Source organism: Parasteatoda tepidariorum, chromosome 3 (genome assembly GCF_982258835.1).
Source record: "Parasteatoda tepidariorum strain Cologne lab strain chromosome 3, Ptep-v5.0, whole genome shotgun sequence".
Lineage (NCBI taxonomy): Eukaryota > Metazoa > Arthropoda > Arachnida > Araneae > Theridiidae > Parasteatoda > Parasteatoda tepidariorum.
In genome coordinates this window covers 18,426,941-18,440,299 of record NC_141757.1, presented here as the reverse complement: position 1 = coordinate 18,440,299, position 13,359 = coordinate 18,426,941, and the positions used below count along the sequence as shown (strand labels likewise).

General features: G+C 27.2%; 1 protein-coding gene across 3 annotated transcripts in view; it reads left to right on the top strand.

The window, feature by feature from the left end:
- The window catches only part of LOC107455260 (uncharacterized), a 59,638-nt gene that overhangs the window by 31,648 nt on the left and 14,631 nt on the right, over positions 1 to 13,359 (top strand). For all 3 annotated transcript variants that reach the window (XM_043045663.3, XM_043045666.3, XM_043045665.3), the window contains 5 exons: positions 2,817 to 2,922; positions 4,679 to 4,899; positions 7,783 to 7,832; positions 9,412 to 9,685; positions 12,279 to 12,383. In XM_043045663.3, the coding sequence (XP_042901597.2) occupies positions 2,817 to 2,922; positions 4,679 to 4,899; positions 7,783 to 7,832; positions 9,412 to 9,685; positions 12,279 to 12,383 (756 nt within the window). The remainder of the gene's footprint in view (positions 1 to 2,816; positions 2,923 to 4,678; positions 4,900 to 7,782; positions 7,833 to 9,411; positions 9,686 to 12,278; positions 12,384 to 13,359) is intronic.

Sequence of the window (13,359 nt, the reverse complement as noted above, 5' to 3'; positions counted from 1 at the left end):
TGTTACGATTCTTATTCACGCGATTTGAATATTGTATGTTGCGATTCTTATTTACGAGATTTAAAAATCCGATATTGTGATTCGTATTTACGCCTTTTTAAAAACCTATATAGCGATTCGTATTCACGCAAGTTTAAAATTAATGTCTTGATTTGCTCATGCGGTTTATAATATCAAACATTGATTTTCGTATTTATACATGATTTTAAAATAAGGCATTGGGATTCGCATTCACGCATTCTGAAAATTATGCATCATAACTCTTATTTATGCAATCTAAAAATTACGCATCATGATTCGTATTTACGCAATCTAAAAAGAATGAATCGTGATTTGTATTTACGCATTTTAAAAATTCTATATCCCAGTTTGTATTTCCTCATTTTCAAAATCGTATATCTAGTTTCATATTCATGTGATTTCAAAATCCATAATTGTTATTCATATTCACGCTATTTTAAAATCAACTATCGCGATTCTTGCAAGAAGTAAATTATTTTTTTAAATTAGTTACTATAAAGGTGACTGTTTTTCTAACGACGATTATTAGTATATGTAAGTGTTACAACATCAGAGAAACTGGAAGGGAATATATTCAAAACTTACATTCTGTGCTTGCAAAGAAGAAAAAATAGGATTTGTCACGAGATGTTTGAAGATGGACTAACGACTAAATATAGCAAACATAAAAGATATAGCAAACAAAAGCAATCACTTAAAAAGGGATTTAATTTAATTTTTTTTTTTTTGGAAAAAGAGTTAATTAACTCATCATCAAAATTTTATTTATAATTGCTGTTATTTATGCTATAAAAGGCAAAATTCTTATCAAATAAAAAACAATTATCTAAATAGTTACTGATTGTCATGTAATTTTTCAAACTAAAATAGCAATTTTTGTATGCTAAGGAGTTACTATATATTTCTACTTCACTGTTATTGATATGTTTCAAAGGGCTCTAGTTAGATTAGACTATAATATTAACATAATGATTCCGTCCATTGTTAAAGTTTTTTTTCCCAATATAATTTAAAAAGTAATATTACTGATATATTTGCTATAAAACACATAACAGTATTTATTAAAAGAAATGAAATATTAATGTATATTCTCAGTAGTTTTAATTTGCTAAACCAGGTAGTTTTTCAAGTATTAATTGTCTCTTATGTGAACTGAGGAAAATTATAATTTCCAGCTTTATTTTTTCAATTGGTAATTTTTATTTTCACTAAATGTTAAGTAGCAATGTAATCATTTATATAATAATAGATTAGTACAAAATTGTATGTCAACACATTATTTATTACCTTAAACTGTCTGGAATTTATTATCAAAGGGTTGCGCTTGCGTAAAATTTATAATCGTGGAAATTCAGCTTTTTTGCCTTTTGGCTAATCTCATCCCTGAAAAATATAAATTTTAGTCCATAATACATATACTTTCTTCTCTCTATATAGGCAAAGCATTTAGGTATTATATTTGAAATTAATTATTGCCACAACAAGCATTGTTGCTTCTAGTAAAATAGAAGAGAATAATTTTTGAAATTGGTCTTAGATTAAGGTCCTTGAAAATTTTGTTGAGGTCCTTGAAAAGTCCTGGAAAGTCCTTGAATTTCAATCTCATCATAGAGTGGGAACCCTGTTTTTGTAAAAATAATCGGTCATCCTTTATAAAAAAAACACTGCTTTTTTATTCATACTCCATTTTGAAAAAAAAATTAATTCACTGTTTAAATAATAATTACACACTGTTATAATTATATTTGTTTATAGGTTTAATTCTGTTTACTATCACAAATATTTACTTTGTTAGGACTATTCTCAACGGGTTGAATTTTTATTATCTCTTTTGGGAGGATATTAAATAAGTTTTTAAGTGATTTTAAACCTATTTTTTAAATAAATACCTTTTTTTAAATTAAAAAAATGCACATTTAAATGTTTATTTTCTCATAATTTTCAGTTTAAATTAAAGAAAAAAAAACTTTCAAGTTGTTTATCAATTAATCATTGTTTGTTTACTTTTTTGAAAAAACAATATCCACAAAGATTGTCTTTTATCATGCCTTCAATTATTTTTATTTACTACGAATTTTTCTCTAATTTTGATAATGAGAGAGAATCATTTTTTGAAATAAACACATAAAATAGTATAAGAGGGTAATTTAAAGACTGTTGAGGATAAAATTTAGTTATTTGCATAATATTACACATTTTAATAAATTCTCGCAGTGTTAAGTAAGTGCCTTATCAAAACTCAAAGTTCCCATATTTAGAGAGGAAGCATCCTGCCCTTTTTTATTCCTAGGGAGAACTCTGTCTATTTAATCAGTCATTTGTGAAATTAGCGAATACAAATCATGTTGATATTCTTGTAAAGACATTGAATAAACTAGGGACAGATCTAGAATGTCTTAAAAAACCCATTTTACCAACAAAAGAGGAAGAAAAATTTTCCAATCTTTTTAAAATAACTGTGTCACAATCTAAATTTTTGCGAAAGAAAATATTTTCGTCTGAAATACTAGTGTTGATACTAGGAATTTTTTTATGAAGAAGCCCATAAATGGTAGTTATAAAAATTATCTGTATTGCTCTCAGATTTTGTTTAAAATAATAATCAGTTTCAATTTTGATTAATATACTATTTCACTTAGTAAGTGAGAATAAATTTGTTTAGTCTAAAAGATAAAAATATTTTTATTTTATTAGCAAGTAATTTATAGGCTGATTTAATGCTTTTCTGCCTAGTTTGGCCATATGTAATAAATAATTCTATTGTCTTTTTTCAATCTCATAATAATATGTTTTAGGCTCCGCCATCACATTCTCCTGTTGTATGGCAAACACAACCACCACCAGATATGCCACCTCCTGTTTCATATTCTGCTCCACCTCCACCTGTTATGAATTATGCATGTAAGTATACATTTTAACCAACTATTGACATCTCTAAAGCTTTGGTATATTTTTTGAATTTCAGCTTTCTGTTTAGGTATGTACAATCTACTGTTAAAAATCTTTCTGTTATAGATCTTACTGACACTATAAACAAAGGTTATAACTTTGTTGGAAACCGCATTTTGTAAACATAAAGTTTGATACTTCTGCATTAATTTAATTGTCTATGTACTCATATTGTAAATCCAACTTCAAATGAATATGTAACTAATTTAAATGTTTTCTTTTTGTGCAAAATTGTCTCACATATTGTTCTATTTATTTTTTCATGATTATAGTTAATAGGTATTTTAAGACTTTTGTTCGTTTTCCATTCTCATTCCTGGCGTGTTCAGAACATGCCATTTTATTCAAATACAAAAAAGAATTTTAAAAAATAACTTGTTTGAAGAATTGAGAGACTTGGATTTTCGACACAACATCTTTTTATGTTAATTAATAATGTCAGTACATGCGTCAAAATGCCTTCAGCAGCATTATCAGAGATGCCAACTTGCTCCACTTTGTAAAAAAAATATTTTCTAGTTGTGACGAAATTTATTTCTGGTTTAGTATTTTTCATTCTAAGTATTTTTTCCACCACTACATATTAAAAATTTGAAGTATCTTATTAAATGCAACTTTATTACATTCATTTCGTGGTTACTCTTATAAAGAGTGAGCATAATTATCCTTATTCTGGAAGTTATAATTGTGAGTTCACTATAATTGCAGAAAGCAGAGCGGTTGATGTCTGCATTATTCCTAGATCTTATCTCACGCACTCATTACTTTACAGGTCCTCATTGAGTAATATTTTACCGGGACGTCAAAAAGATCCCTATTAACAAAACAACATATCTCTCTTATAAGCAATATCTCTCTAATAAACAAATGCCAACTTCCTTTCATTACATCATCTAAAGAAAGCAAAATTCATTGTCCAAACCAACTTAACAAGTTTTTAAAGTGATTGACAAAGATTACTTCTTTATTACTTCCCACAAGGGAACAATTCTTTTTAAAAATATTTAACGACTACCATGACTAATCTACAAAATTTGAAAATTTAAAAAATGAGTTCATATGTATCAGTTTCAACTTTACATGGCACAAAAACAAAATTTTTAACTGCTTATAAGATTTCTGTTCCAACCAAAGAAAATTTTTAATATAAATAAAATAAATTAAAGACATTACGATGCCTAGTCATAGTTTTTTTTTTTTTTTTATTGGATACTTTTCATCATATTAAGATACTTTTCATCATAAATAAAGTTGTTATAAGAGTTAAAATCCATTATAGCCTTTTAAAAGTCAGGGCAACTTTATCATTAATTAGGACAGTTCACTTAACCACTTTTTTTTTTTTTTTTCGTCTATCCTCTCATCATCGCGTGTTCAACTTATTATTATTTTTAACATATTCTAATCATTCATCTATCAAAGATGCTGATTTTTAGAACTTATTTAAAATTTGTGTCATATATGAATCTCAAAGATTATCTTATAGAATTATCTCTCTGTAAAGACCTTCGTTTATCTATTGAGTAGTTAGTTATACATGCTTTTTATAAAAATGCTTTTTTACTCATGATTTTTCTTACCTTTAAGTTAACTATGTGCTTATAATTTTACAATTTTTTTAAAGTATTTTTTTTAAAATGTGTTCACTTGCTAATTCATGCAGAAACTTAAGTGAATTTTTATTGTTTTGACTCTTAATTTTCAATAGCTCAACCTCCTCCTAGTTACCAGAACAATTACAATTCAAACAACTTTCAAAATCCAAATTTCCAAGCGCCTCCTCCTCCAGTTCCTATTCCTCAAGGTGTTTCTTACAATCAACCTCCACCACCTTTCCACATGCAGCCACCAACATATACTTCTCCTCCAGTCAGCTCTCTACAAACGAGCATCCCCCATCCTGGATATCATAACACCCAACCTAGTCAGGTATTTATACTCTATATTATATAAAACAGCAATGCATGCGTTTATATATTGATGCATAAATGTGTTGACACCAAACCAAGAAAATTTCTTTCCCCAATGGTAATAAAAAAAATTAAAAAAATGACTGAAATATTGTCACTACATCATTTCTTATGGTACATAGAATGTTTAAAAAGTGCTTATTTCCGATTTTTGTTTTTTATAAGCCCTTAAAGGTGCTTTTTTCATTGGGTGTTTTTAAAAAGTGCTTAATTTTCCCCTTTTGAAAATTAAATTTTTTCTTTACCGTGTTGATTTTCTCCACGTATTATCAGGGCTGATTGTGCTCCGGAAAAAATCCGGATTTCCGGAATTTTTGCTGACAGTGATCCGGAAGTTTCCGGAGATCGAAGGTCCAGGCGTTTCAAAAAATCATTGATCACGTAAGTTTCCGGAAATCAAATTTTCAAGGGTGGTACTTAAAAACTCAGTTTATTTTTTTTGTTTGTAAGGGAGAGCTAGAGAGATACTTTATAAGCTTATATCCATGATTAATATTCATTTTTTATCAGTAAATAGTTTTTATAATCATAAACTCAAGAAAGAAAGACATATTTGTAAATTTTAATTACTTCTCCAGGTCATCATAGGTATGTGTAAAATTTTTAATATATTTTAAGTAAACTAAGAAATATTGAGAAAAAGGAAAAAAATCTTGTTTAAATGTTTTTCTAATTTTTCAATTTAAACTGTTTTTTTTTTTTTTTTTTCAACTCAAGAATTGTTCTATTCAACGTTTTCACAATTCATTCAACTGCAATCCATTTCGGCCTCCACAGCATATGAAAGCGCCAATGATTGATTATACATGTTTGATGAAATACTTAAGAGTCCACATGTGCGTCTACTCAGCTGAGTTTGGCGAGATTCTAGCTCTCTCATGTGCAACTCTGCTGCATTTTGCAAGATATTCTCAGTTTCAAGCTTCATTTTCCACCCTCTGAAATCGAACCGAAAAATCTTTTTATGGTGGCTAATATACTCAAGAAGAGAATTATTTGTCGGAAAATAGTTGATTTATCATGATCGTGTAAAGTCTTTGAATATTAGTTTGTATTTTGTTAATGTATATAGAGCTTAAAAATATTCTTTGAGGGCTTAAAAAGTACTTAAAAAAAGGTGCTTATTTTTTGTTAAAAGATTTGGCTACGCACCCTGTTTCTGTACTCTGTGTATAAAATCTTTCCAATCAGTTTGATGGTTATAGTTTGCTTAATTTCCTGGTGTCTTAAGTTTCTTTATATTATACCTTACTTTTTTTAAGCCCTATATTTTTATATAGCTTTTGTTTTATGCTTCCACTCAGAAAAAGGTCCCTCTTTTTACTCTGACATCAGCGAGTGACCTCTTGTATTTACCATTGATTGCTATGTGTTCAATCTGGCCTCCAAAACATCCATTCGGAGATGCACACATTGTTTTATTAGTATCTTTGTGACTGAAAAATTTTCCTCCTGTAATTTGATTGCTCATCTCACAAAATGTGATATAAAGTTTTCCATTTAGATCTGAATACATTATTGATAAAAAATTATTCTAAGTTTCTCTGGGTTGAACAAATCTTTCTTCGTTATTGATATACATAACTGATATAAGTTTTAAAAGCACTTGTATTTAAATATATGTCAGAGAATAACTGGGAAGTCTAGGACTAATCTAGCATAATTATCAATGAATTAATTAAAAATATGGTTTAGTGCTATTGAAAAATAGAAAAGACAATTAAAAAATATTTTTTTACTAAAACACATTTAAAATACATCTACAACCAATTTCAACCTCTTCAAACAAAAGCCTGTCTAGTCTTTTTTTTTTTTTTAATAAATTAAAATAAAATTCAGGAATGTTTTTAATATTAACATTGCATGTTTCATTATTTGATTGTTTTTCTTGCTTTTATCTGCCTCACTAAATTTTATTTTTCAAATTCCTGACTTTGTACTTAAAACTGAATAAATACAGTTGAAATATATTTATTATTATTTTACTAACAGCTAATGGACATTTATATTTTAAAAGTTTTGTGCTACTCTTAGTCTCTCTCTCTTTTTTGTTAATTTATTTTGAAATATTGTCTACATACATTCCCCCTGGATAAAACTTTCATTATCAATGAAATTGGATTTTAAAGAAAAGTCTCAACATAAAGAATGTTAATTAATAATAATATAATATAATGTTTATTAATAAAAATATAATTTTATATGAAAATATTTTTGATTGAATAATTCATTTTTAAAAAATCAATTTGTTTAAATCAATATATATATATTTTTTTAATTTAGGTGATTTATATCATAATTTTAATGATTGAAATAATACCAACCCTGCTTATATTTAAATAACGTTAAGCTTATAACTAAAAATAATGGTGTTCATATTTCTAAGAAGAATGTGAATTAACTTTTTTGCCTTAGTATTCATATTTTTACGAGAACTATGAATTGCTTACAATTTATAACAAGGTTTATTTTCCCCCTTTCTTAATAAATATTTGAATAATATCCCATGATAGGCCAGATATGTCAAGTGCTATACAAAACAACAGGATGACAAATAGAGCATGTTTTGAAATATTATGTAATTGGTATTTTTGAAATAATGTTTTATGATGAGTTTTATATCCTCAGCATCCATTCTAATATTTTGGTTTTAATTTAATTGATTTATCTGCTTATGTAAATTTAGAAGTTATTTTGTAATTATGTATTTTTGTTGAATAAATTAAATTTTCTCTTTTTTTTTTTTTTTTTCTTCATCCATGTACATTCTTGATGGCTAACTCTCTGTTGAACCACCTTACAAATGTTATATTTATTTACTACCCTATTTGTTTTTCTACAGGAACCGTATCATCAAATGAAAATGACTCAGTCAGTTACTCCTCATTATCAGTAAGTTATTTTTGTCTGTTAATCTGTCTAATGCTAATTTCTTTAATTTCTCTAACTTAATATTGAATTAAGCCTATATGTCACATTTACCTTGTAATTTTTTTTCGAAACTTATCTTTTTTTTTTAATTCCTATTTATAAATAATTTTTTTCTTCTTTATACCTTGTTGTACTATGGTTTAGTGTGTAAAATTTTTTGCAATAATTTTTATAATTGTAACATCTTCTGTTATTTTCTACTTTATTATTTGTTTCAGTAAAAACATAATTTATTAAGCATAATGAAATGAAAAGTTTATTTTTTTATTCAACTTTTGTGCTGTCTGATTGCAAATAAAAAAAATAATAAATATGGATATTATAATAGTAAATCTAAAATATTCCTCAATTAGTTTTGTAAGCATAATTTAATTTGTGTTTTATTTTTCTTCTGATTCATTAAAAAAAAAAAAATTTCTTGTAACTGTTTCCTTTACTGTCACATATGCTAAAGTTTAAAGAAAAGATTGATGTTGAGCAAATAATAAAATTTGTTCTTTAGAAACTTATCATTAAATTACTTATCAAGTACCAATTATTTTTTTGAAGCTGATTATTGATAATTTTAACCATAAGCTTTTATTGTTTAATGAACAATACAATAGATTTCACCATTTTCTTCTAAATAAAATGATTTTTTTTCTTACAAGGAAAATCTATGAAATTTGAATTTTTTGTATTATTCAAATCTTGATTTTTTTATTTCCTTGAAATTATAAGCCAAAAATATTTTTTAATGTAAATTATTAATCTACTCTTTAGTGAATCTTTTTTAATCTACTCAGTGAAACCTCCGGGAAAGAGCACCTCTGTGTAGCGACCTATTTGCGACCCCTTTTTGGGAGGCACAACCAATTTGCTCCGCATTGTAAAAAAATATTTTCAATTGGTAACGAAATTTAAGTTATTTTTAGTTTAGTATTTTTCATTTCAGATAATTTTTTCACCACTACATAACGAAAATTCAAAGTATCATATAAAATGCAACTTTATTGCTGTAATCTTGTGATATCACTTGTAAAGAGTGGGGGGAAGGTAATTAACCTCAATCAACAAGTTTTACCGTCTAATTCAATACCAATTTATTAAAACTTTTGCTGCAAGCGGAGCAGTTCGCATCCCTGCTCCCGGGAGGTTTCACTTTCTATTTATAATTTATTCTATGTGTTTTTTGTTTTTTTTCAATGTCAGATTTTATTGATATTGAAGGTTTTATCTGGAGATATAATTGTAAGAGAAGTGTATTTAAATTCTTATATTATGTTCAAATTAGACTTTTAAAAAAAAAGACTAAATGTAGATAAAAGTAACATGAAACTTTATAGTTATAATTTTCCCGTAACTTTGCTTAAAAGATTTAACTGTACTTAACAATAACTGTGTTTAATAAACAAATTTCAATTATGCCTCTTTGGTTTTGTGTTTATTTAAATACTAGTATTTTTAAAACTTATTAAATATGTAGTTTGTGTGTGTAAACAATGAAGAAAGGCCTGTTATACCAAAATTAATTTAGAATTATTATTATAATTTTTTTCAGGCAGAATATTTTTCCTCCAAATCAACATTCACAACCACACCACCAAAATACTTTGCATCAAAATCGACCTCTTCAACAAAATCAACGACCGTTGCAACAAAACTTGCGACCTTTACAGCAAAACCAACAGATGCGTCAAAATCAGTTTCAAAGGAAACAAAGTCTGCAGCAAAATCAGCGTTTTCCACGACAAGGAGAAAAAAGGCCTCTAAATTCTAATATTAAGGAAGTCCCAATGAAAATTGCTCGTACAGATTCAATACCTGCTAGAAAGGTATTTGTCTTTTAATGTACCAATTTAAATTCTGTTTATTTAATTCGCTTTATTCATGTTTTCAAAAGTTCTTGTTTATTATTTCTTAAACCCTCTGACGTTATGCTTTTAAAAATTCAATAAATTTAGTGACCATTGCTAAGGAACTGTTACTAGCTTTAAAAGATTATCTGCAACTCTTTAAAAAAATTTTACCATTCGTGTTTAAGTTAAATTTATGTCAACCATAACAATAGCTGCAATGTAAAAAAAAAATTAAACTATCATTTTCAGCGAATTTTTTTGATTTGTATGCCCAAAAAAATTTATTTTTAATATTTACTCAATGTTTATATTTACCTCACAAGTGATTAGTGAAAAAATTTATATTTTATAACAGGCCTTGGCTGTCTCAACTATTCACTATTTTCAAAGTTTCTTATTGCCACTCCTTCTGTTTTTTTGCTTTCAAGATGCTTAAGTCATTTACAGTGTCATCTACTTGGAAGTCATATAAGATTTTTAAAAATGGCAATTTTTGCTTCATCACTTTCTGGGCTTCATCAGACATAGCCAAGCCGTAACTTATTACTCCGGATGACCTGTGTTATCTATGGCTGCCTAATAAACCTATATAACTTTAAGTTATATCTAGTTTGCCAACAGCCTCCCTCTTGCACAGGGCCAAAAATAATACTGACAATTTTTCTTTCAAAAATAAAGAGAGTGCAATACTGCCGTGCAATTGAAAAATCAATGTAAGTCAGAAAAAAATCAAAATTGAGCTTTTTATATATTTAGCATCTTTGTTTGGTAAGCTACATATTGCAACAAAAGAATTTCCAAAAATAAATTTTTTTATCAGCTTTTTGAAATTCTATTTTAGCATCCATAGTATTAGCAATAGAAGGAAAATAGTTGTCAAGCCACTTTTCTCGGAATCAATTATAAAGCACTTGCGTTTCTTTTTTAATTGTGCGGCAGAATAGCATTTAGAGTCCGGGGTTCATTTGCATAGAACAAGATAGGCAGAGTAAGAGTCTTATGAATTTTTATTTTACTTTTTTAATTGATTAAGCCCATATTTAAAGAGATAACGAAGTGAGAAATTTTTTAATAAATAGTTGGTTTTATTTTGAAAAAGATTCATGAAACAATTATTAAAACCAAAAGTTTGGCTTAATAAGAAAAATTCGTGATTTTCAAGAAAATATTGTTTACATATGTAAAGACAATGTGAAAATTATCTCCTTTTCCTCTAACAATTTGCGATCACTATTAACCAGCAAAAATATTATGAAGGCTTCAATGTACATTTTTGGTTGTGCTTAAATATTTTTATGTATATTTCATATGCAGTACATCAGATTTTCACATTCTAAGACCTTAGTCTTATAGCCCTACCGTATATTTTGAATTGGTGCAGGCAGAATTTTTAACTATGAAATCAACCACAAAAACGTACATTCTCTGAATAAACTTACTTTTTATTAACGTATTGTGATTCTGGGGTGTCATAATCTGGGAAATATTCCAATGATTTGTTCAGGAGAGTGGTTAAAAGGTTAATGTTAGATAATGTTAACTTTTTGCCTATTTATTTCATCATATCTCTAAAATTTTTAAATGAATTGAAACATTTTTCCACTTAATTATAAAATATGCATACCTGAAGATAATTTCATGCAAAAAAAAACTTTTATGATTATTTTTTATTTAAAAGTCAAAACTCATTTTGAATATACAAATTTTTTTATCATTTTAACGAATGTAATTTTACATGCAGAATGCTTAATTTGAACAAAATGGATCAAACAGTTTCTAAGTTATTAAATAGTTTTAAAAAAATCAAATATTTAAATATAAATCATCAGAAACTATTAACAATTAAAATTAACATTACTCCTGACCAAACTGTTTCGACCATATTTCCAAAAATGCTTTGTGGGTAAAAAGTCTGAATCTGTCAAAATCATATGTTTATTCAGAGATAGTGTGTTTTTGTGTTTAATTATATAACTTAATTGTCTCCACTGATTAATAAGCATATTTGAAGTTAACCACTCAAACCATTTAGATTGAGACCTAATATATGAAGATAAGACCACTAGATCAAAAGTTATTCAGGGTGTTCCTTTTTTTTTGCACTCTGTACTAGTGAATAATGTTATAATCTATTATGTAAAATTCAAAAGCATAAAATACTTAAAGTAAGTTTTTCAGTAGCTTTTTCTTTTTTTAGTTAAATTTCAGTTCAAGGATTAACTCCTTAAATTCAGTTAAAATGTTTAGATAAAAATAAAAGTATGTATTAGATAAAATGTTTTTAAACTGGGTATAACAATTTATATATCCTGAACCTCAACATAAATTTGATAGTAAAATAAATATGAGAAATTTAAAAAAAAAAATTTAACCCCAACTTGTCCATAGACCAGACAGGAATTACTTCTTGAAACTCAAAATTACTTAGCAAGCAATTTATATATCTATCTTAATGATTAATTACTAACTAAACTTATACAGTTATTCATATTTTTATCATTATTGTTACTTGTATTATGAATAAAATTGTAAAACTATTTCTCTACACATTTCCTCTGTTTTATTTCAGAATACTCGTATGATTAACTCGAATATCAAGGAAATTCCATTAGTTGATACAATGTCTTCTCTAAAACCTGCAACTTCCCAATCAAAAGCTGTGGTTGAAGAAGAGGTAGAATTTATTAATTGGATCTTCAATGTGTTTAAATAATACGTTTTAATTTTCTGTTCATTTTGTTGTTTATGTATATATATAGTAGGGAACAAATTATCCAGAATGCTGAGGACCAACGCTATCCTAGGTGTCTGAATTTCCTGACTTTCTGGATTGTTAAAAAGGATTCAATACAACTTATCTAGATTGCTACTTTAATATTGAATAATAATAAAAAAAAGCTGTGTTTTAATATTCCAATTAAAAATTTGCATTTTCAATTCACTCTTTTTATTTAATTATATTTATATAGTAAAGCATAGTGATGCAGCTTTCTAAAATTTCCCTGCCCCCTTCTGTTTGATGATATTTCCCCATGGAAGCAAAAAACAAAATCATTTGTTCCATCTGATTTCTATTTTGAAAATAAATAAACATAATTAAAATGAATAAAAAATGCCATTTAAATGTCTATTTTACCCTGAAATTAAACTGGCAACGACAGATTGGAAGAGAATTTCATACTCTGATTTACACAGTCGCTCTTTCCCTGTGATTACAACATTCCATTTGGTTTGCAAGTATCGAAAATTGGACGTCCAGCTGTTGGTTTTTCTACTGAGCAGAAAGCACTGTTTTTGGGGGTTCAGTTTGTAATTTGATTGAGCATGTCTACTCTGTTGCAGAGTTAAACGTTTTCTGAAAATCAATTTAAATATTTAATGAAATTAAGAACTGTTAATAAATTTAGTTATTTATGAACAAGTTTTGTCAGAATTAGGAGTCAATAGCATTGCTTGCAAAAAGTTTTTTGAGATTTTATTTTCATTTCACTTCATCTGAGTCTGCTGCTGTTCTGTGTTCAATTGGAAAAAAAGAACCTCCCTCGCCTTTCCATTTATTCAACTTTAAAGATGACTCAGTTGTTCTAGTTTAAAAATGATGTGGAAAGCGAGCTAAGCTTTTCTCAATTTTCTGAAAACCGCCTAAAAGG